The sequence below is a fragment of the Impatiens glandulifera genome, chromosome 1 (genome assembly GCF_907164915.1).
Source record: "Impatiens glandulifera chromosome 1, dImpGla2.1, whole genome shotgun sequence".
Classification (NCBI taxonomy): Eukaryota; Viridiplantae; Streptophyta; class Magnoliopsida; order Ericales; family Balsaminaceae; genus Impatiens; species Impatiens glandulifera.
Window position 1 is genome coordinate 139,702,291 of NC_061862.1, and position 25,745 is coordinate 139,728,035.

General features: G+C 29.6%; 2 protein-coding genes across 4 annotated transcripts; both read left to right on the forward strand.

Moving 5' to 3' along the window:
• Nucleotides 1-470: 470 nt before the first annotated feature.
• On the forward strand, nt 471-4,887 carry LOC124919924 (tetratricopeptide repeat domain-containing protein PYG7, chloroplastic). Of its 3 annotated transcripts, none has more exons than XR_007097615.1 (7): nt 471-819; nt 961-1,015; nt 2,052-2,260; nt 2,423-2,569; nt 3,101-3,434; nt 4,067-4,124; nt 4,248-4,887. XR_007097615.1 is itself a non-coding variant. In XM_047460290.1 (5 exons), exons 1-5 carry the CDS (start codon nt 556-558, stop codon nt 3,383-3,385), a joined length of 960 nt encoding a protein of 319 aa, XP_047316246.1. In that variant the 5' UTR covers nt 472-555; the 3' UTR covers nt 3,386-3,550. The 3 variants fall into 3 exon arrangements, 1 of the variants encoding a protein (XP_047316246.1); XR_007097614.1 differs by having other exon boundaries at nt 472-819; nt 4,064-4,124; XM_047460290.1 differs by lacking the exons at nt 4,067-4,124; nt 4,248-4,887 and having other exon boundaries at nt 472-819; nt 3,101-3,550.
• Nucleotides 4,888-19,631: 14,744 nt separating this feature from the next.
• Nucleotides 19,632-20,969, forward strand: LOC124945344 (aspartic proteinase nepenthesin-1-like). Its single transcript, XM_047485766.1, has one exon. It carries the CDS (start codon nt 19,632-19,634, stop codon nt 20,967-20,969), a length of 1,338 nt encoding a protein of 445 aa, XP_047341722.1.
• The last annotated feature ends 4,776 nt before the right edge of the window (nt 20,970-25,745 follow it).

Below are 25,745 nucleotides of genomic sequence, written 5' to 3' on the forward strand. Positions count from 1 at the left end.
ATAGGTATGATATCTATAGGTATGATTGGGAATCAAACATAAGAGAAGTTAAAATACTTGGAGTTGTTTGGAGTTGTTTGATGTGATTTTTCATATAAATTAGTGCAGAGAGAACTTGTTTTCACAAAATATTATTTATTACTGACATTTAAAGGGATTCCATTTCTTTTATCAAAAAACCAATGACAATTTAAAATTGTTTTTCAATTTTATCCAAAGGGATTTTATTGATGGATCAAACATTTCAATAGAGAAGATCTAGTAATTATGCAGTTTGTTAAGTCATTTTCTTCTAAATTCAAATTTATGATTTTGTATCTTCCTAATAAGTAAGATATGTTCTCATTACTCATTATATATTATTCCACATTTTCTTGTCATTTTATTAATTGAGTTTTATAATGATGAAAATAAATTTAAAAAATAAAATAAATCCAAAATGTCTGGTTTTCTCGATCTGATTTTTTTTGCCGCGAGCTTATCCACTCTAAGTCTTCACTCTCCACTCCAACCAGGTACAATTTCCCCTCAAACGAACAAGTACCCTCTACAAGAATGATGATCCTCTTTACATCTATTCCCTGCGTGCATCCAAAATTCGATTACCTTGCTTCCCACTCTTCATTCCGTACCCCTCGGGATGCTGTGGTCTTGGCATCGTTGCTCTCATCACCGAAGATAACATCAAGGATCAAGTTGATGCAACCCACTTCGAAATCTTCGAGCTTTGACAACACCCCTTTGATTTCCATGGCCTCGGGGAAGATGATGGGTTTTAATATGTTTGACAAGCGCGTTACGGCTATTGATGGGGGCTATGTAAGATTTTTGGTCTTTAATCCTTAACCATAATTGACTGCTCCTTGATTAATGATTGTTTGTTGTACTCTAATCTTTTCTATGTACATTCATTAGAAAACGTATTGTTATGTTTGAACAAATTCACATGAATGGATGCAGAAACTACGATGGGATGTTTTGAAAAGTCCACCTTTCATCTCAATGAATGCTGGAGGTACTTATGTTCACTTTGATACATGTTGAATTGCATCTGAGCAGCTTTTTGTAGCTCTGGAATTTGTAATTTGTATGTGACAATTTGGATTCATGACTTTTAAAATGTCTTTCTTCCTCAACTGATATCATGTGATTAAGCCATTTCCCACCTGGAAACTATTTGCATGTTTATCATCATATTTGTATGAGTAATGGGGTTATATGAAAGACTTTCTCAATCTTGTATTGTATGTTCTTTCTATGGATATGTAGTTTTTTTTTTAGATCAGGACAATTCTTTGATATTGTGCTGAATGAAACCATCAAATGACATTAATTAAGCCATTTATTTTGTTTGATGTGGAAAAGTTATAGTGAATCAAATTGAAATGCCTTTTATGCCTCTAATGTGGACATGTTTGAAACAGTGGGTTATAGGAATAAGAAGTTTCCTTATTCTGTACTCGAAAGATTTTTCATTTATGGTATTGTTGAACTTAGTTGACATAGACAGAATCTAAAGAGAGTGATGGAAGAAAGTCCTCCATTAATATCTATTCACTCGATAATCCCAATAATTATATGATGACTGAAAAAGGAACCCTTTTAAGATTTTATGACATAGGACTGTAAATGGAAACATAAAGTTGTCCATTTGGAAACTAGATCCTGTAGATGCAAATATAATTTTCTTTGAAAGAGAGTGAACTGGCTCAAGTTTGTATTAAAAAGATTTATGAACACGAGGTGTGATCATTTTACAGGTAACCTGAAAAGACAATAACAAAATAGAAGTGTTAGATTCCTGTAGAATCAAAATAGTCCCATTCTGTTCAAATTTCTCCTTTTCTCATCATCAAAGGTGTGAAATATTGATGATCCCCTGTTCTATAATATGGGAATACGAGAATTCACACACAAAAAATACGTCCTGCTGTTTGTTTCTTCATCCATGCTTAACCATTGTTCTATTGATTCTTTAAATATTAATCAATTCATTATACATGTTTTACTTGGAGAAGGAAAAACAAAATGTAACATTAATCTGTATGCAGCAATATCCTGGTTGATATCTGGGCAAGTGGCTCAAGCAAGTGAAGAAATCCATATGAATGTGGTTTATGAAACCGGGGAGTTATTTGAATTGGGAATTCAGCTATCATATTTGCTTTTATTGCTTGCTCTGCTTGGGGTTGGAACTTTTTTTGTAATCCGTCAAGTCCTTGTTCGTAGAGAACTTGACCTTTCCGCCAAAGAATTGCAAGTAAAACTCTCTCCCTTGACCAAGACGGTTCTATAAAGATGTTGGACTTCAAAATGATGATTTATCCTTTAAAAAAAATGATGTTTTCCTAGGACATCAGATGAAGTTTAGATATTCGATGGGATATCCTTTCCCTGATCCTATCTTCTTGTAATGATTCAGGAACAAGTAAGAAGCGGTGATGGCAGTGCTACTGAGTTATTTGAACTTGGTGCAGTGATGCTGAGAAGAAAAGTATACCCAGCAGCAACCAAATACTTGCTTCAGGCTATCCAAAAATGGGATGGCGATGATCAGGATCTTGCTCAAGTAAGGATCTTTCAACTATTACTATATTGGAAAGATAAATATCCGATAGAAACTAAAGCTAAAGATCGTACCAATAAAACTATTGAGATATCCGTGCATTTTTGGAAATTAGAGAGTTTAATTGTGCGATAAACTATATTTATGGTCATGATCTTTGAATACACATTACACAATAATTCTAGGATAGATATCATTTCTTAGAATAATGGGATATCTACAAATATGATAATTGTTAACACTATTAAACAGACCTTTACATTTAAATATTAGGGTAAACTTAATATTTCTAATTTGTCTGGAAATTAGTTTCTAATAAGCCTTTTCAGAAGTGAACTTGAGGTATCTCAAAAATCTACATGCTGCCTTGTTCTAAGTCTTGTGCATTTGCAATTCATATTATTTTATGATCAACTAAGAAATATAAGAACTGAACTAATGAAAGTGAAGTGTTACATGGGTCATGGGTTCTTAATTTAAGTGCGGGAAATTTTCATTCTGATATATTTGTTAACTAGTCTGATATAATAACAGGTCTACAACGCCCTTGGTGTGACTTATGCCCGTGATGAAAAACTTGAAAAGGCAATAACCCAGTTTGAAAATGCAGTGAAGCTTCAACCCGGTTATGTCACAGCTTGGAACAATCTCGGCGATGCTTACGAAAAGAAGAATGATTTGAAGGCTGCTTTGAATGCATTTGAGGAAGTACTACTATTTGATCCAAACAACCAGCTTGCACGGCCAAGGAGAGATTTTTTGAAGGACAAAGTGAAAATGTACAGAGATGTTCCTATTAAATCAAAACAACAACGATGACTGGCATCTTCTCCACATTTATGTTCAGACTATGATGGAGTTCTTACAAGTAATTGTTCCCACCACTTGTTTCACCATTAAGTCAAGTTCATTTGAGTTACTTTCTCTGGATCAAGTCCAACGGTTTTGCACTCATATTAATGAAAGTAATCTTAAAATATTAGAAAGATTATCGTTGCCCATTCATCATATTATCTGATTTTACTTGTCGTGATTTGATGTTTCTCACTTTTTCTAGTGAAGTGTATGTTTTCTAGGTGAAAGACAAAAAAAATCCTTGGTATGGGAAAAAAGTAGGTTAAGTTGGTAACTGTGGAAATGTTGACTCTTATTTACTCAATTCCTTAACCTACCCGGGGTAGTTGAAGGAGTAGGGAATGGCTTGATTTCCACTTAAAACATCTTTCTTTTGTTGAAGTGGGAGTCATGGCAATAGGATGTTGGTCTAGACTCTTCCTAAGAAATAAACCCTGGTCTTAAAAAAGATAAATTACTCAATTCCTTAAGAATATTTGTCTTAGCTAGGATTTGGTTTAACTTTTCAGTTCTAATAATAAAAAAAATTGTTTTCTATCTATACTGCATTTTGTATACTATACTAATTGCTGGTGTAGCCTGATGCATTTATTATTGACAATTCTACATGTTTTTACTTTTTAATTTTTTGTTTTGGATCAGGAGGTTCATTAGAAGCTCTAGTAGATTTTACTAGTTTTGATGCAATTAGTGAACTTTAAAGGTATGTATGTATCAGAATATGTTTTTAAACAAACAATTTACACAGATTATACTTTGAGAGTTCTCAACTCGTTTCTTTTATTGAGAAACTCATGTTGGTTTACTGCATTTGTTTTCATTTCAGTGTCTCAAATCAGGAAATCATTTTAGTTGTATCAGTTTCTAAAGTTCCAAATTGGTGCAATAAAAAAGTCTTGGTGGCCGCTCGATTCATTCTGAAAGTGGTTTTGCATTGCAGACACGGTGACCATCAATGTTGTAAAACCAATTTGTATAGATAATCCTGACCTGTCTCATTTTCACAGTTGTTTTGGTGAAAATTTGTATATGGGTTCAAGTCATAGACCATCTTAGCCACATAATGAAAAAGATCTATCAATGGTGAAATGTTCCTTTAAATGCTTGTTTTCAATCTCAGTTGTGCAGTACCATTTTCTTCTTCCTCCTTTAACTAAAACTATTGTGTAACACCAACCTCTTCATTCAATGCTTGAACTACCCTAAAATTTTGCATTCTTTCAGACACTTAACTTGTATCTTCTTCTTTTTCTTATTAACTACATCCATTGTAGTTAATAAGAAAATTTGTATATGGGTTCAAGTCATAGACCCTCTTAGCCACATAATGAGAAAGATCTATCAATGGTGAAATGTTACTTTAAATGCTTGTTTAATCCCAGTTGTGCTGTACCATTTTCTTCTTCCTCCTTTAACTAAAACTATTGTGTAGGACCAACCTCTTCATTCAATGCTTGAACTACCCTAAAATTTTGCATTTTTTCAGACACTTAACTTGTATCTTCTTCTTTTTCTTATTAACTACATCCATTGTTGTTAATAAGAAAATTTGTATATGGGTTCAAGTCATAAACCCTCTTAGCCACACAATGAGAAAGATATATCAATGGTGAAATGTTACTCTTCTAGCCTAGCGGTAGCGGCCACAAGAGGTGAATATTGTCGGCCTTCTTGAGATCCTGGGTTTGAGCTCTGGGTTTGAGCTCGTCAGGCGCAGAACTTGCAGCCTGGTTAAGTGTTACATTTTTTTTAATTTAAATGCTTGTTTAATCCCAATTGTGCTGGACCATTTTCTTCTTCCTCCTTTAACTAAAACTATTGTGTAGGACCTCCTTCATTCAATGCTTGAACTACACTAAAATTTTGCATTCTACCAGACACTTAACTTGTATCTTCTTCTTTTTCTTATTAACTACATCCATTGACTTTTGGACTTGTTCCTTAACAAAATTGTATTTTCTTTTTCAATTCATATTTTTGTATTTATCGAGGTTGACACTGAGGTCAAGCAGGAAGACCAAATTAAATTCTAATGCGGTTATTGAGTTTGCAATGACTCAGTGGTAACTATCTGTTCAGAAGCTGAGACTAATCAAGAATGGATGCTTGGGAAGAATATATTCATCAAGTCCGCATTATGAAAAAGATGGAAAAAATTGCGGATAGAGCCAAAAATATCACAAGAAACCAGGGAAGTTTATAAGCTTCATAAGTGATGAGAATTCCTTTGATATTCTGAATAATTTTCATGGTTTTATCATTTGGCTGCGATCTTCATGACTAAATAAATAATGAGATAGTTTTATCTTAAAAAAAAAGGTTGTTTATATTTTCTTCGCCTCAAAAGTATTTATTAAGAAAATTTTGATAACATTAGTTAATTCATTCATTTTGAAGGTTACTAACTTAGAAGTGATTGTTTTCAATAGAAAATTAATAAGAATTGAAGATTAATTTAGTAAAATAGGAAGAATTATAGAATAAAAGTTTTCTGCTAGGAAGACTTGTGGTGTTTGACCGTTAATACTACGCCCGATTAGAATCCATAAAATTCATCCTCAATGATTATTAAATAAAATTTGATTGACAGTGAATTTTTTTTATGCAAGCTCTACTCTTAGGGCTCATTTGATGTGTGGTTTTTTTTATATGATTTTATCCCAAAATTCAACTATCATTTCCTTCATCATTTTAACTATTTAATCACTAATTTAATATATTTAAATATCAAAATTACTCTTTATTAACTCTAAAAAAAATAAATATAAAAATAATTTAGTAATTTAACCCAAAATTTTAATTTTTTTTAAAGTATTTATCAAACAAGATTTTTTTTTTAAAAAAAAAAAAACAATTTCCTCAAACAAGTCATTAGTACGAAATAGTGTCCAATTAGACAAATGGTAAAATAACACTCATTTTGTTGTCATGCATACAATCACAATCAGTTAAAAAAAAAATAAGAACTTGAAATTAATGTAAAAAAATATGTGCAATCTAAAATAAAATAGATATAATTTATCTTCCTAACTAGTATACATTAATACAGTATTACAGAACTGCAAATGAATCAAGCTAATCGTGAAGACGCGAACGGCTCGGTCAAAGCTTAACTTGAGTTTAACTTTGATCAAGTTCGAGTCGAGCTCGAGCCGAGCTCGAGCCGACTCGTTTAATAATTGAGCCGAATTCGAGCTCATATAATATTTGCTCGATGACTTATCGAACTTCTTCGAGCCTGGTACTAAATAATATATATATATATATATATATATATATATATACTAATATTAAAATCTAAAACAAATTTTTTTTTATTACTCTCTCCATGTTCAACCCTAATTCTCTAATTCTTCATCGTTATGTTAAAATATAATATATTAAGTAGATATACTCCATAATTATATGGACTAAATATATTATATTTTAATAATAATATATTTTAACAGTTATATCATATATTTTATCGTTTTTTTTTACAATTTCTCACTTATTCTCAAATATTCTTCAATTTCCACAATTTTTTCCACTTATTTACTATCACAATTTTCTCTTCATCATTTCTTTCACTTATTCACAAATACCTCACTTATTTTTTCATATTATTTCATTCGATAATTAGTAAACTCAATTTACTCAATCGACCATTTCTTTCGTTAAATAGGTATGAAAGTTTGATATTTTCGTTTTAAAAATAAATTTTAGTTTAAGTTTGAATTTGAATTCGAGCTCGAGTTTGAAAATTTTATTTTAGTCAAGCTTTTCGAGCCGAGTAGAATTTGTAGGTAAATAATTGAATCGAGCTCGAACTCCAATATATAAACTCGTTCGAGTTTAAGTCGAGCTAATAAATACTTAATCGAGTCGAATTCGAGTTCAAACTGATTTGAGTTCGACTCGACTCATTTACAACTCTATATTGATATATCACCTTTTAGAAAGAAAGAAAAGTCATAATATATATATATATATATATATATATATATAATACTGAATAATTTGTTTTTTGGTGGGGTTATTAAGCTCAACACACCCACCAAATAAATTGGTACATCAATTTTTATTTTTTTTATCATCACATGTCCAGGAATTAAAGTTAGGAGATAGAATAAAAAATTTAGGACAGTTAAAAAAAATGTAATTGAAGAAAATGAACTTATGTTTTATTTTAAAAAGTGTCACCAAATAAATGTAACTCTCATTAATTTTACAGTGTTAAAATATACACTTATTAGATAATAATATTGTTTTATTGGCTTCCAATAGAAACTCCTATATAAATTGGTTTGTCCTTCAACCATGACTTAGTTTACTCTCGCACAATTAGCAAAGCAATTTATATTATTTTTTCAAATTCCATTATTAAATGAAATTTTTATTGATTTTTTCAATAGATATTACAACTAATCTTACAAATTGCCATTTAACATCAATTTTCTCGCAAAATTAAAAAATGATTTTTGCTACTTGTATTTTAATATTTTTTTATTAAATATGTTTAACTTTAAATTTGTTCATGTAAAACCTGATTTTAGTAATAGAATTATAAAATAACATTAACAAAATTAAAATAAAATATATATTTTAATTTTTTTTAAAGGATAAGTATGATTCATTAAACTTGAGAAATTTTAAAATAGAGAGAAACACATACAAAATGAAAAATGATAAACTCAACGAAATATTCAATTAAAGTAAGTCCACGAATCAACGTGGCATGACACGTGAGTAAGAGAGAGAAAATTTTCAAATGTCTCGAAATAGTAATTTCGGGTCCCGAAACGGTAATTTCAGGTCCTGAAACGGCCATTTCGGGAATAATTTATTTTTTCCCGAAATGAGTGGTTTCGGGACCCGAAATAAGCGTTTTTGGGACGTGGGGACACCTAGCAGACCACGTCGGATTCGTGGACCTGCTTTCGTTGAATCTTTCGTTGAATCTTTCGTTGAGTTTATCAATTCTCTATAAAAAAAAAAAAAAAAAAAAATAATACAATCCAAATTATATAACAAGTTAACAACATTACTGAAACAACAAAAGAAATTACCTGATCAAAATCAGAGAATAGACTTCAATTTAATGTAATTATTAATTACACATATTGAATTCAGAATTTGAAGCAACATTTATAACAAATTGCTAAACAAATATAGTACAAGGAAGTCAGATGATTGTGGCTGCTAAAGAGACAAAAATTTACTTAATATAATTGGACTTAAAATTCTAAATAACATTAAGTAATTGTTTTTAAGATTACTAAGAGATTATGACACTATATGTTACATGCATACTATATCTAGATTTTCAAATTCCAAGTTCCAAACTTTGAATAATCAAGCAGTTTTAATCTACATCTACAAAAATTTCATTAAACTAATTGTAACAAAAAAAAATAGTTACAAAACTTTAATTAGTTAATTCCTTATGTAAATTTGAAAATATCATTTGACTCATAACTTTTAATCAGAATTTGTGCCACGTATTTTCGGTGGGACCGATTAGGCTGGTGTTGCAGGTGTTTTCGGTGTGGCCGGAGTTTTCGGAGTGGCAGGTGTTTTCGGCGTGGCCGGTGTGGCAGGTGTTGTCGGTGTGGCCGGAGTTTTCGGTGTGGCGGGTGTTGCCGGCGTGGCCGGAGTTTTCGGTGTGGCAGGTGTTGCCGGCGTGGCCGGTGTGGCAGGTGTGGCCGGTGTAGCAGGTGTGGCAGGTGTTTTCGGTGTGGCCGGTGTGACAGGTGTTGCCGGCGTGGCTGGTGTTTTCGGTGTGGCAGGTGTTGCCGGCGTGGCTGGTGTTTTCGGTGTGGCAGGTGTTGCTGGTGTTTTCGGTGTAGCAGGTGTTGCTGGTGTTTTCGGTGTGGCTGGTGTGCCAGTGTGGCCCGTGTGACCGGTATGACCCGTGTGGCCCGTATGACCGGTGTGACCTGTGTGGCCGGTGTGACCCGTGTGGCCGGTGTGACCCGTGTGGCCGGTGTGACCCGTGTGGCCCGTGTGGCCGGTGTGACCCGTGTGGCCGGTGTGACCCGTGTGGCCGGTGTGACCCGTGTGGCCCGTGTGACCCGTGTGGCCCGTGTGGCCGGCAAATACTTCACAAATTTGATCGCCAACTATTACCAAAGCAATTACCAATGCAAGAAACCGAACACTTTTCATTCTCAACCTCATTTTCAGCTAACAATGAATATATTGGTGACTACCACTTGAGATGTTTTATTTTCAAACAATTCAACAAGAGGATGATATTTTATTGGTTATATACATAACTAAAGTTCTTGATGGGTTTAGATGAAAAGTAGGGATTAAGTTCTAGGTAGGGCTATGTTATCCAACAGCACTAGGAGCGGCTGAAATCAATATTGGATATATAGGTTTCACAAAGTAGCTATTTTTCATTCTTCCTATATTTTCTCCCTACCAAGCATTATTTCAGATATTTTCTATAACATTAGTTCATTAAATGAATACTATAACTCATTTTTTTTTTTCATACTAATAACAATTGAAGATTAATTTTAATATATACAAACCAACCAAAATTAGAAAGAACACTAGAATAAGTTTTTATTTTATTAATTAATTTGAGGTCGATGATGAGTTCAATATTTAGCATACTTGTCTATATATGTATTATCTCTTCGTTTTTTCTACTTGTCTTCTGTTTGATCACGAACTCTCTTTCTTCCGCCAACCTAAACACCTCGAGCTCTTGTATATCGAAAATGATATCGTTTTAGTTTTATTTCTGATTTCAGTGTTCTTTTCAAACTTTATATTTTATTTTTAATTTCTTTTGAAGCCTTACATTTATCTCTCACTTTATAATTAGGAATCACAAAAATAAATCATTGCGTTAACTGGATTGATAAAAAAATCGGAAGATAAAATTGGGAGATAACGCATTTAAAACTGTATTTATGTAGTATTTTCAAATAAACTAGGATTCATATCGTGATAACAGTTTTTGAGATTTTGAATAATATTTTAATTGTATTTATGTAGTGTCGGTAGATAAAAGTGGGATCAATATAGTGTTAACAATTTTTTGAGATTGTGATACAATGTTTTAACTGTATTTATATAGTATCGGTAGATAAAACTGAGATTCATATAATGTTAACATTTTTTTAAATTATGATATAGTGTTTTAAGCTGTTTTTATTCCTACTGATTCATATGCTCAACTTAAACTGTTTTTATTTACGATATAAGATGTTAAAAAATAGATAATGTATAGATATGGCAGTGGTATCATTGTTGCTTGGGCGCATTTGTTGATTGTGAATTGTAGATAACAGACAAGGCCCCAAAAGCATAAGATTTACTTCACCCCTTTGTATTTTGTAAACTTTATTAATAATATATTGTTTATACATTTTGTATTAGTGTATAATACACTTTCTATTGTAAACATATAGGCATTATTCGGTGCTTCGGGTGAATTTGAGTTAACGCTCATAGAAAAAATGAAGCAGTTCGAACTTTTCAATTAGAACATCGACATTGCTGGCCTTGTAAGTAAATATTCCATTAAAATTGGGCATTATGTGATAAATAACCATGTAAATCGATTAAGAGGGCCATGTAAATCGTTTCAGACCTTCATGTAAAGCGATTCATAACAACATTTAAAGCTCTCTTCATTATTACATGTAAAGTGTTTTCATTTTCTATAGATTTTCTTACCTATAGATTGCAACAATCATTACTACATAATATGTTACAAATATGTTACAACATGGTCGAAGAAGTAATAGAAATAATTGACAACAGAACACTAGAAGTACTATTTGTTAATAAATATATGTTGGTATGAAATGGTAATACTCTAATATTCTCTAGTATCATTAGGATATGAAACAATGTACTTGACATCATTTTTTTATCATTGTAAATAGAAGGAGAAGTTTCACATTCTTGACGTGCATAGACTCCTTAGTTGTTAATAAAGTCTCAAAATTCAAAATAGAGGTCTTGATAATACAATTGTAGGATAATACAAACGTTAATGATTGTGGAGTGTATGAGGCATATGTAGACATATAAAGGAGACAACAAGAAATTGAGCTCTGATATCACACTTAAAAATGCCAAGATAAAATTGAAGGCGCTTAGAATAAATTACTATGCGTCTATCCTCGACTCAGACATGAACAAGTTGAAGAAAAAATGCAAGCGAGTTGCATGCAAATTTTCAAAATGTAACAATTCTCAAAATATATTATACAATTTTACATGAAAGTCGTATATTTTTGTATATTTAATAATGTATTAATTCATTGTTGTATATCTCAATTGTAAAAATAATTCAATTGTATTCAATTTGCTATATATATTTTAATTGTTTATATTGATTCACTGTTGTATATTTCAATTGCATAAGTAGTCCATTTCTTCTTTTTTCTTTTTTTATTATTATTATTATTATTATTATTTTTTTTTTATATATTTTAATTTTCAAACATTAAAAGTCGTATAAACAAACATTATAAACGATTATAATAACTTTTGACTAAAAGAAAATCATTCACAATAGAGTGATTCCTTTTACATAAAATGTGAGACAATTTACATTAATATGTAAATTATTTTTACATTAAGTAGTGAACCGCTTTAAATGACCTGGTGAAATGATTTACATGAAAATTAAATTTGGTGTATATTTAATTTTAACCTTCAATTATTTTTTATTTTTACTTTTTTCAAATTCATCTTTGTTTAGAAACCTATAAAACAAAATATATAAACTATAAAGTCAATTATTTCAAATATCAATTATAACTAACCCTTAACAACTTATTTAAAAACAAAAAACTCTTCTTACCAAAATAACAAATTCAGCAATCTTTATTTTTTAAGAAAATACTAAGTCAACAACTAATTTATAAAATCAATTTGTTAAAACTAACTTCAACCTAAAAAATTTATTTTATAAAAAACAAACAAATTATAAACAAACTTTTTACATGAACGTGTGAAATGCTACATGAATTAATGAATTGCTTTACATTAAAAAAAAAATTGTTATATATTTTAGTCTGGTCTTCGACAGGGCCTTCAACTATTTATTTATTTTTATTTTTTCAAATTTAACCATATTCCATAACATATAAAACATAAAATATATTAATTATAAAGTCAATCATTTCAAATATCATTTATAACTAATATCTAATAACCTATTTAAAAGAAGAAAAAAAAACTTAAAATAACCTATTTAAATGAAGAAAAAAACAAAAAAAAAAAAACTTATGTTATGTTTGATAACTTGACTTATTACTTAATTGAATATATTAACGACTTATTTTAAATAAGTAGGTTTTGATAACACATATTTATAATAGACTTAATTAAAAATATGTTAAAAATAATAAGTTAAAATATGAAACTTATTTTAAAAGTGTAAAAAAAAAAAAGCTAAACGTGCCACTCTTAAATTTTTATTTTTTTTTATCTTTTTAAATTAATTTTAACTACTTGTATATATATATATATATAAAGTCGTATTATTTTTCTATTTTTTTCTCATTGATTGCAAGTATAACAAACATTTTATTTTTATCATAATTCTTCTTATTTTACGAGATTATTTTCAAATATCTTAAAATAAAAATATAATTATATCTGAACTAATTATAAAATAATAAAATAAATATATATATTATTATTTCATATTTAATTTTATATATAAAATTGTATTATTCTTTTTTTCATATTATAATTACAACAAACTTCATCTTTTCTTTGATTATAATTTAATTTAATATATTTTAAAGATTATTTTAGAACATTATTAAATAAAAATTTATTTAGATATTTATATCTAAACTATATATATATATATATATTATCTCTCCTATTTTCTATTATATATAAATATAAAATCGTATTATTTTTTCAATTCTAAACAAATTTTTTTTTTATAATTAATCTGATTAACTTTAAAATATTATTTTCATAATATTATTTTCATATATCATAAAAAAAAATATTATTATATCTAAAATAATTAAAATAAAAACATATAAATATATATATATATTTTTTTATTATCTCTTGTATATATTCTTTATATATATTCGTTAGTTCTCTTTATATATATATATATATATATATATATATATATATATATATTATTATTATTATTATTATTATTATTATTATTATTATTATTATTATTATTACGTTTAACAAATTATAATTTTAATATAATAAATAACAAAATATAATATTTATTTTAATTTTTTATTTAATATATTAAATTATATACTTCTATATATTAAGCTTATTAGCTAATATAAGTATAAGTATAAGGGTATAATAGTTTTGATGTATTTATTGAGATATTAATTTTAGATATCATCAAATTAATTGAAATATATTATTTAATATTCAGATATTAATTTTCAGTTTTATTAAACACATAGTCTTTTATCAAAATAAATTCAACCATCTTTAAAAAAACTAATGCCTTGTTTAGTTGGGGTTATTCAAATAACTATAACCCAAATTATTATATCACTCTCCATTTCCTCCATCACATCACTCAATTAATCACCCAAAATATTAAAATACCTTTTATTTTGAATTATTATTTTTTATTTTATTATTATATATTAATACAATTTAAGACATTCTACCAAAAATATTTCCACCTCCTCAAATCATCACCAATCATTACTTTCCAAATAATCAGGTTATTTGAATAACCCCAATCCAAACAACCCCTAAGTCAACAATTAGTTTATAAAATCAATTTGTTACAACTAACTTTAAACTAACAATTTTATTTATATAAAAAAAACTAACTTTAACTAATGTTTACATGAAGGTGTGAAACGTTTAAATAAATGTGTGAATCGTTTTACTTGAAATAGTGAATTAATTTACATGACTATGTCAAGTGATTTACATGAAAATTTGTTGTATATTTCAATTATATAAGAAATTCAATTGTAGTTCATTTTATTGCATATATTTCAATTATTAAAAGTTGGTATAATCTTTCTGGAACATTTTGAGTTTAAGTGGGGGCCATGACGGTGGGATGTCATGCTATTTCTCATTTAATTCTAAAACAAAGTTGTATAAGTAAACATTCTAAATGATTATAACAATTCTTGACCTAAAAGAAAATCATTCACAATAGAGTGAAAAGCTTTACATGAATGTGTGAAACACTTTACATGAAAGTGTGAATTGTTTTACATGAAACAATGAATCCTTTAAATGGTCATGCCAAGTGATTTACATGAAAATTTATTGTAGATAATACTCACTTCTCACAATGTATTATACAAATGTGATATTACAAAAGTCATTTAATATTACTCATTTCTCAAAATGTATTATACAAATGCGATATTACAAAGTCAATTACTATTACAGTGTCCATACAATGTATTGTCAGTCAAGTACTTGAGAAATTTAGAAAAGTGTTGTAATGAAATGTTTTCATAAATGTGACAATCGTTTTACATGAAGCAGTGAATCGCTTTACATGGCCATGTCAAACAACTTACATAAAACTTTGGTGTATATATTGAATCCCAATTTTATATGTCGATATTATATATATAAATACAATTTATAAACATGTTCATATTAAAAACAAATATTAAAAACAACTTGAATTAAAAACAAACTCCAATATAATGATTAAATATAATTTTAAATGTAATTCTTTGTTCATATAATGATTTAAATATTAGGAAAGAAACAAACTACAATAATATAATTTTAAATGTAATTCTTTGTTCATATAATGATTTAAATATTAGGAAAGAAACAAACTAAATACTAAGAACAAACTAGAATTTCGTCCTTAAGATTATACCATTTTCGACAACGGGAGTTTTGATTCGCTTCGCAAAAGTTGGATCGAGACTCGAAGGTACACACAGAAGAGTGATTTCATAGTGTTTTGGTTTAAAAAGTTCATTTCGCATTGAGAGAGAGAGGAATAGGGGACGGAGATGATTTTATGAAAATGTTACCGGATATTACATCGAGCGGTAAATCATTTTTTTACAAATTTTTATTTTCTTTTATTATTTTATTTTTTCTCTATCAGACATGGCATGTCACGTCACGTCGAATTTGCTGTTGATGTCTTAATTATTTCCCATGTAAATATATCTACAATATTTGGGGTGGATTTGCTTTTCCACCCCTTGTCCTATTACATGTCTCATTCACAAACACTTCAAAATTATAGAGATAATTTTTTTTTTATCAAAAGAGTAAGAATTTTAAAAGTATTTTGAAGAATGAGACATTTATGGAGACAAATGGTGGATAACAGATATCCCAATATTTGAGAGAGGAAGAGGTAAAAGATAGCATTCATTCTTTAATTATATTTATTTTGTAGAATTTGTTTGATAAGACTATTTGAGTGTTTTTATAATTTATGATTATTTTTTATATCTCAAGTATTTATTTTCTAAATAATATTATACAACTTTTAACTAATTTGTTTAAAATAACTAACATCAAGGTAGTATGACTAGTCTACCTATTTCAACATTTTAAAATTAATAATAGTAATATTATTTATCTAGAGACGAGTTTGATAAATTTTGTAATTCACATTCTCGGTTTGATTATTTCTAGTTCAATATTTTTTTTCCATTTATTTTAAGGTTATCCCAATTATTTTTCAAACCTACTTTAACTCTAATTTTTGGATCCACTAGCTATAACTCTAATTTATGGATCCCCGTCCTCTAATTAAAAGACAATGATTATGTTTGTTATTTTTGAATTTGAAGAAGACAACATAATTCAATACCACCTTAATTATTAATGAGAATTGAATATACAATTTTATTTATCAAATTTTTGAACTATTTAATAAGACTATTTCCACTGGTACATAACTATTATTATATTTATTATAAAACTGTATTATTATATTTATTATAAAAGTGAATCATTTTAATTCTTATATATTAAGTTTGATGGTCTTTGAGTAAATAATAAAATTCCCCAGATTTTTCTAACCCTTACTTGTAAGTTAGTGTAGATATATAGTCCAGTCCCTATATTTCTCCCAGAAAGGCACTTGAAAATTTGTACCATAATCAAGGTAAGTGTAATTTATTATTTTATTTTTGGATAAATGTTACTATTTGGTCAAATTAGCATTCATAATTTCATTCCATAAATAAAACCTTATCATATTTTGTTTAACATAATATTAACGGAGTATATTTTTTTTTTTTTTATATTCTTATCATATCTTTTTTAACATAATATTAACGGAGTATAATTTTTTATATATTCTTTTTACATAAACTTAATATTAGATTAATTTTAATCCAAAATTTTGGAGAGAGAATCTAATTAACCATAACCATTACTTTAATATTATTTTGATCCTCAAAATATTATTTTATAGGCTAATTTAGATCCAAATTCCATCTAAAATCTAATCGACCCAAAATTCTTTACTGTATTTTTTACTTTATTTATTTTTATTTAAGCTTTATAAAATTATTTTTCACTATATATAGGTTCAAAGATGAAAATGGAACCTGGCAGGAAGACTGAACAGAAATGAAAATTTTAATAAAAAAAATATACTTTCAAGACCTCTTCACATTGGAAGGTACACTTAACATTAATTTTGTCCTGAAAAATATTGAAATAAAAAGTTACAAACAAAAGTTATAAACGATTAAACTAAAATACCGTGTTAGTAGAATATATATATATAAGAGAGTAAATTAAAAAAAAAAACTAGAATTGCTTGATGCAAACAAGACACAAAGATTTGACATGTCACTGTTTCATGAATTTTTGGGTACTTTCGAGCCAAACATTTTACAATCGGTCGGTAAAAGCTTTTTTTTTTTTTTTTTTTTTTTTTCTTCATGTACAAACAACTTAGTAAGAGTACCAGTGTACCACCAAAAAGAGAACAACAAGTGAGTCACCTAACTCAGATCAATTAGCCTACACAAATTTTGCATACATGATCGTAACAAAGCACACGGCCAACCGACTACAACCACTTATAGATAAATTTATATCGGAACTACAATATAGATTCATCAAGGGATGTCAAATCCATGATAATATTTGTATCGCACAAAAGGTCATGCATATGTTCAACAACAAGAAGAAATTAATGACAAAAACATTTTTTGATTTTCTTTCAAATTTGAGAAGATAAAAATTTATGACAGACTTGATGTGATTTTCTCAAATTAGTTTTGATAGACAAGCTTCTCAACGAAATGGACCAATATGATCATGCAATACTGCATATGATCAGTCATTTGACATCAACATAAGACTACTTTCTCATTCCCAAAAAATCCCAAGTGTGACACGATTTGTTTCGATGAAATAAAATGCCTTTCAAGGGTCGTAGTTTGATTTGATCCCTCCTAGAATAATTTTCATTCCCAATAATTTCCCATTTTATATAATTTGTTTCAATTAAATTCAATGTCTTTCAAGGTGTTTATCAAGTAGCTCACTTAGTTAGAGTGTTTGTCTTATGTGTCACGTACGGTTTTGAGCCCCGTTGAGACTTCTTATTTCACAAAATTCCAATGTCACTAGTTCAAGCCACGTAATATTGTCAATGTGGCACGCTTTGTTTATGTGAAATCAAATGGTTTAAAAGTTATTCCTTAAGTAGTTTCACTTAATTAGAGACTTAATTTCATGAGTCACGATTTTGAGCCCACCAAGACTAGTTTCTTATTCATAAAGAATCTAAATGTCACATTTTGTTTATCAAATGTCTTCCAAGAGCATTCATGTGGGATTTAAAAGTAAGAAAAGTTAATTTCTCTTTCACCCTATGTGATTCCAATATTATGTGTTGATTTAGCTTGCAAAATAACATATCAATTTCCACAACTAAGTCAATCAGAACGTTGGTATAAGTAATTGTTTAACTAGACTATTTTCATTTAATAACATTTCATGTGTTTGTACTTCCTTTTAACCAAACTTAACAAAAAAATAATAATAATTATACGTTCATAATTCATATGACTAAAGTGTAGATCTTCGAGATTATTTTCTCTACACAATATCTTAATGTGACACGAGTTGTTTTGATATCCTCCTATAATTCATTTACTTGTATTGACATTATGATCTCTCTTATTGTGAGTCACTATTATGTGCTGAATTACAATAAAAATAAGCCTATAATGTCATAACTCGATTAATTAGAGAATTGGCCTTAGACATTGTGGAATTAAAAGTTAACTAGACCACTTTTTTTTTTTATAAACATGATCGACATGTAATATTCCATTTAAAAGGATCAAACATAAGAAAATTTTATGAGCTAAAAGTTTTAGGTTACCTTAACTATGAGCTTTATGTTGGAGAGAGACTATTCTGTCTAGAGATTATTGGGTTTAAGCTCATTTTCCATAATATAAAACATTAAATGACGTGTTTTATGAATTCAAATGTCTTTCAAACGTGTTCCTCTAACATTGAAAATAAACATATAAAGTCTCTGCTCGTTTATCCTTTAAAAATGAAAAACTTCTTATTTAAAATTTTAAAATAACTTAATAATTTTTTGAAAAAAAAATGAATGTAACCATGTATAAATGAGATTTGCTTCAACTTTAAGCACAAAAATAGTACAACTCTCAAAGTTTCACTCAAAACACACGAACTAACCATTTATTAAATAACTTAATGAAAACATGCTTAAATCAAAATGAAACTAAAAAATTCTCAAAAATATTAAATGAGTTCACCGACCGTTTTCACCGATTTTTTCAACAAGAATAATCATAACAGTGTTGTGAAAAAAATATATCCAACCGCGATTACTATAAAGTTTGTCAAATAGTTCATGAGAAAAAACATGAAAGGCGAGAAAAAAAATTATTACATTATCTCTTATCTAAAACTAAATAAAAGATAATTTAAGAAATTTCAATATTTAATTATTTTAAAATAAATAAAAATAGGAATAATAGTTTGATTAAAATAAAAAAAAGTAGTTAATATGCTTAACTAGTAATTAAACTGTTAAACAAGAAAGCTCAATAAACACTTTCCTGATTTAGTGATAAAAATGCAAAGATGAAGGTCCCTTTATTCCCTCTTCCGCACTCTTTCTCTTGTCCCTTTCCCTTTATCTCCCTATACAAAACCCTAACAATATCACTCCTTTCTCACACCATCAATCTCCATCTCTCTTTCTCTCTCATTTCTTACATTTTCACTCATGGCTTCATTTCCACGTTTTCTTACTGCCGCCATAATCTTAACCATACTATTCTTCGTTTCTCCCTCTAACTCTACTTCCCGAGGCCCACTCCTCAACCACCAACTTACCTACAAAGAAAACACAGGATTCCGTGTTAGCCTAACGCATGTTGACTCCGGCGCAAACTTCACCACGTTCGAAAGATTACAACGAGCCATGAAACGAGGAAACAACCGTCTAAACCAGCTCAACGGTTTAATGGCATCTTCAGATGATCTATCGTCTCTTGTTTATCCAGGAAATGGAGAGTTCTTGATGAATCTTTCTATAGGAACTCCCCCGACAGAATTCATTGCTATAATGGACACGGGTAGTGATCTGATATGGACACAGTGTAGGCCTTGCCAAAATTGTTATGATCAGTCAACACCCATATTTGATCCCCAGGGTTCTTCTTCTTTCTTGAAGCTCTCTTGCTATAGTCATCAATGTGGTGAACTACCTTCCTCCGTATGTAGATCGGATGGTTGTGAATATACGTATACATACGGTGATTATTCCTCAACACAAGGGATTATGGCCACGGAAACATTTACCTTCGGTAATATATCCGTGGCCAATTTAGGGTTTGGATGTGGAGAGGATAATCAGGGAAATGGTTTTACCCAGGGAACGGGGTTGGTTGGGTTTGGTCGTGGCCCGCTATCTCTTGTATCACAATTACGAGAGCCCGCTTTCTCTTATTGTTTCACCTCGATTTACTCCATGCAAACTAGTACTCTATTAGTCGGGCCTTTGGCCTTGAACTCGATTGGTACTAACGTGTCACGTCAAAAAACAACTCCTATCTACACTAATCCATCTCGATCTTCTCTTTACTACATTCACCTTCAAGGAATAACCGTTGGCACCGTATCATTGCCGATTGAGAGATCTAGTTTAGCGATAAGAAGTGATGGTAGTGGTGGTATGATCATAGATTCTGGAACGACAGTCACGTACTTGGAGAATAGTGTTTTTGACCTAGTGAAGGCAGAGTTCATCAACCAGGTGAAGTTTAAAGTTGATGATTCTGGAGTAACAGGGTTTGACCTATGCTTTGTAGTGCCAAATGGAACTTTATATATCCAGGTTCCGAGGCTTGTATTCCACTTTGAAGATGCGGACGTGGAGTTTCCTGCAAATAACTACATGCAGGCGGATTCTACCCTAGGTTTGATGTGTTTGATTATGGATGGATCCAATGGGTTGTCGATATTTGGAAATTTAATGCAGCAGAACATAATGGTTGTTCATGATTTGAACAAGGAGACTATATCTTTCATACCAACTCAATGTGATAAGATAAGATCATGATGATCACATATCTTTCTTATTACATCTATGTTCACCCGTTACTTTATAAGAAATGGCATGTTTAATTTTCATCATCATGATTATATATGCATTTGTTATGTTTGCTTTATGTAAAAAAAAATGGCAATTTCATAAAAGACACTTGGAAAGCGTGAAATACAAGAAAGTGAAGAAAAAAAACAACTCTAGGAACAACATTTTTCTTAACAAACTATTATAAAAATGGGGTTCAAAGCTGCTTCGTACTAGAGTTGTTGAGAGTTTAATGATGATGCAAGCAAGATTTTTATTTAATTTATTAATTTAAAAAGTTAATTAACTTGACTCAAATAGATATTACTCCATTTCAACTTATTATTAGTTGATGCAAAAAAGATGTTATGACAAATTGAAACTTCACGCTTTTTAGATTATATTTTAAAGTTGAAATGACTTGTTTTTGTTAAGTTTTATTTTATATTTGGGTAAAAACAACTTGTGTTTTTACCTTGTTTCAAAAATATCTTCAAGAACACTATAATATTTAGTTTAAATGATAATAAGTTGTTTCAAAAAATGAACATAAGTTTAATTGGGGGTACAACTAGGATGTATTTATGTTAGAGTTGAGATAACGTAAACGTGCTCAAATATATATAGGGAAGAATCTCAATTTTTACAAAGAATTTTTTTTTGAAAAGAGGTGTCAACTTTACCCATTAATTATTAAAATTGTATTTTTATATATGAACTTGGCTAAATCTGTCAATTTTATTCAAATGTGACGGAAATCTGTAAGAGTGTGTTTGATGAATTGAAATTGGAATTGGAATTGAAGGGGTCAATTCCAATTATGATGTTTGTTTGAAGAATTAAATTTAGGGTTGGATTTAGAATTTAAATTCTGGTGGAATTATAAACCATGTATTTATTATCCTTTGAATTCCGGCCAAAATAGGTAAGAATTCTAATTCAATCAAACAAACACATCATACCCATTTCCTTTCACCTCTCTCTCTTTTCCCATTTTCAGCTTTCACCCTCTCTCTCCTTCCCCATTTTCCAGATTCTAGAGCTCGTATTATTTCCCTTCCAATTAAATCTTCTTTCATTAAACTCTTGAGAAAAAAATCCAGAAGGAAAGAGGATACTTGATCATATAAGTAACATACAACTACACGACAAACCAGATATTAATGAATGGAAAGCTGAGGACAATAGGAAGTTGGTATCGAAGAAAATATGGGAGGTAACTCGAGAAAAAAGCATAGAAAGTAGAATAGGCTCCTCTTGTATGGTCAACGAAGATTATTCCTAGACACCAGTTCATCATATGGCTCGCCTTCTAGGAAAGACTCAGCACTCGTGATCATATCAGCAAGTATATGAGCATTCCGGACACGAGCTGTCTTCTATGTAGAGGAAATGAAGAAACAATAGATCACCTATTCGGGAGCTGCTGTATTGCTTCAGAGTTTTGGGACAAATTCTATAAAAGCCTGGAACTGATTAGTTTCCCGAGCGAATGGAATGAAATCAAAGATGCAGCACTACTCAAAACCAAGGAAAAAGATTTGTAACAAGCGTGTTCAAGTGCGGCTTTGGAGCAGTGGTGTATAACATTTGACAAGAACGGAATGCAAGGCTATATGGGAGAACCCACAAGAGCATTGAAGAGTTATAGAAAGATATTATATCGAATTATAGCACCCTCGCAGGAACGTGGACAAGAATTCCAAGCACGGAGCAGAACTGGAATATCAATAGGAACTGGAATTTACCGTTTTTTAAGCTCACTAGAATTGAAAATATTGTAATCAGATAATTCATTTACGTTTTTAGCTTTTTAGCTTTTATTCAGAATGTTACGACTTCAAAATCATTCTAGGCCAATCTAGAATGATCTCTTAAACTCGTGTTTTTTTTCCAATTTTTAGGAATTTTTAATAAAATGACGCTAAGTCGTTTTTCCCAAAAAATAAAATAAAAAATCTTCTTCTTCTTTCTCTTCTATTATGTAACGGTCGACGACGGGCGACGATCTCTCACTGGCGGCGACGATCTCTCATTTCTTCAACATCAGGTACCTCACATATATCTCTTCAACGCCCATTGGAAACACTTTCTATTTTTTTTGTTTCTGGATCTGGATGTTTTTAGATATTTCTTTGGGTTTGAGTGATGTCATGTATTTGTGGAATAGAAGTAGACTCTTTGTTTTTGTATGTGATGCTTTATGATTATCAAAAAGATTATGGCTATTTATGGGGTATATGGTAAAATTAGAGTATGTAGAATATGATAAGTGTTAGTTTGATAAATATGTTTGTTAGTATCTAGTAAGATTATGACTAATTATTAGTATTTTGATGCCTAAGATTGATTCTAAATGCATTTATGATTTTTCTGTTTTAAAGTTTAAATTTATGTAATCTTAGTTTTTAAATCGAATAGATTTAAATCAGGTTATTTGGAGTTAGAATCAAATAGAAGGTAAGTTGGTTAATGATTTGAAATATGTGATAGATTAACACATCCTTAATACCTTTTTGGTCTCCATATTGCAATTGTGGATTGGTCACCATTAATTGCAATTGTGAAATATGAAAACAACATATGATACATATAAACCTTATTTAATTTTATTTATTTTGCAGAACGTGGTATCTTATTAATGGATGATAACAGTTTAGTACAAGTAAAAAAAGAAAATTACTTCTTGATGTAATAACTCAAACCACTATTGCAATTGTGGATTGGTTACAAGAACAACCTATATTAAGAGTCCCACGATATGACACTGAGGAAAATAATGCATTAAGAAAAATATTATTAAAAAGATTATATGGATAAAAAGACAAGACTTGTTTTGACTTATTACGATTTACAAAACACAGTTTCACTATGTTTTGTGAATTATTGCGTGAAAAGGGTTTACAAGATAATAGCAATGTGACGGTTGAAGAATTTGTAGCCATGTTCTTACTTGTACTAGGATATAGAGTAAAACTTCGGGTACTTGGAGGTATCTATATTCGTTCATTAGAGACAATTAATAGGCGCTTTCATGAAGTACTACACTTGGTTCTCAGTTTAAGTAAGGATTTTATAAGATTACCTAATCAAGTTGATAATGTTGATGAAAATGATCATAAATGGAGGTGGTTCAAGGTTAGTATCAAAATTAAGCTTGACATATATTTGTAGATTATTTTAGAAATTATATAGTTTAATTTTAATTTTTTTAGGACTGCCTTGGAGCTTTGGATGGAACACATGTTGAGATGACTATTCCACTTAAGGATCAAGGTAGATATCGAAATAGGAAACAACAGATAACAACTAATATTTTGGGAGTATATGATAGAAAGATTTTGAAATTTCTTTATGTTCTTCCTGGATGGGAAGGTTCACCATTAGATTTAAAAGTTTTACGAAGTGCATTAGTGAGAGAAAGGGATCCATTTCTTGTGGTGACTGGTATTGTTTTTAAATTTTATTTATATTAGTAGCATTAAGAAGACTAATAAATTTGAACTTTATTTAGGAAATTATTATCTAGTTGATGCTGGATATGCAAATATTCCAGGATTTTTAGCTCCTTATCGTTCTACTCGTTATCACCTAAATGAATGGTCAAGTCATGGTAATCGTCCTTCTAACTATAAGGAATTATTTAACCTACGACACTCTTTAGCAATAAATTCAGTAAAGAGAACACTTGGATTGCTGAAAAAACAATGGGCAGTACTTCGTCAACCATTATTTTTTGGTACTAATACACAGGTGAATTTTTATAACATAATTATAAGAATTGGTCATATTATTTCCTTGACATAGATACACCAATATTTGTCTCAATAATTAATTTACTTGAATGACAGGTTCGTATTATTAATTCTTGTTGTGTTCTTCATAACTACATTCGTGAAATTGCAAGTGAATTAGATTATCCATTGTTGCATGAGGTTGATTGTGATTTGGCACAACAATCAAATGAAGTATTTTATGTGGACTATGAAGATGTCATAACAAATGTACAAGGTGGTAGTCAATGGACAAATTTTAGGGATGATATGGCAAGGGAGAGGTATAGTCAATATCAAGTTAGGAGTGGTAGAACTTAATTACATGTTTTTAGTGATTTTAGTTTATGTTAATCTAGTATAATTGTGGTGATGTGTATCTTCTTATATATATATAAAATCTTTGTTGGTGTCTTTTCTAATCAATCTTATATTTTCACTCTATATTTTGAAAAGATAAAGAGAACGAAGACTAAATTGTATCTCAAATGGACATCAATGATGGATAATGTGCTAACAAATGTATTGCTTGAGCAACATAATTTGGGAAATCTTCCTCCTAACGGATGGAAATCTGTTGCATATGCTGCTGTGGTTAGTGCATTACACAATTAATGTAATGTTAATGTTAGTAGGGAAAATATACAATCGCGACTTAAGACTTGGGATAAACATTACGCTGTTATAAGTGTTATGCTTGGTACGAGTGGATTTGGATGGGATTGGGATATAAAAGTGGTGAAAGTGGATAGTGAAGAAGTTTGGACAACTTATGTTAAGGTATATTAGTTTATGTTGCTTGAATTCTTATTTTAAGATAACACTTTTATATATATTTTTGTGACTTGTGTATAGGCACACCCAGATGCGAGTCATTATAGAAGTAAAATTGTTGAGAATTGGGAAGTTTTGTAAATTATTTGTGGACAAGATAAAGCTAATGGAAGTGGAGTTGAAACGGCTGATGAAGGCGCAAGAGCTATGTTTGAAG

Excerpts from the sequence above, each read along its gene's own strand:
- LOC124919924 (XM_047460290.1), top strand. The coding sequence starts at position 556 with ATGATGATCCTCTTTACATCTATTCCCTGCGTGCATCCAAAATTCGAT. Across the intron at positions 820-960 it reads CGGCTATTGATGGGGGCTAT|AAACTACGATGGGATGTTTT; the intron begins GTAAGATTTTTG and ends GAATGGATGCAG. Across the intron at positions 2,261-2,422 it reads TTTCCGCCAAAGAATTGCAA|GAACAAGTAAGAAGCGGTGA; the intron begins GTAAAACTCTCT and ends GTAATGATTCAG.
- LOC124945344 (XM_047485766.1), top strand. The coding sequence starts at position 19,632 with ATGGCTTCATTTCCACGTTTTCTTACTGCCGCCATAATCTTAACCATA.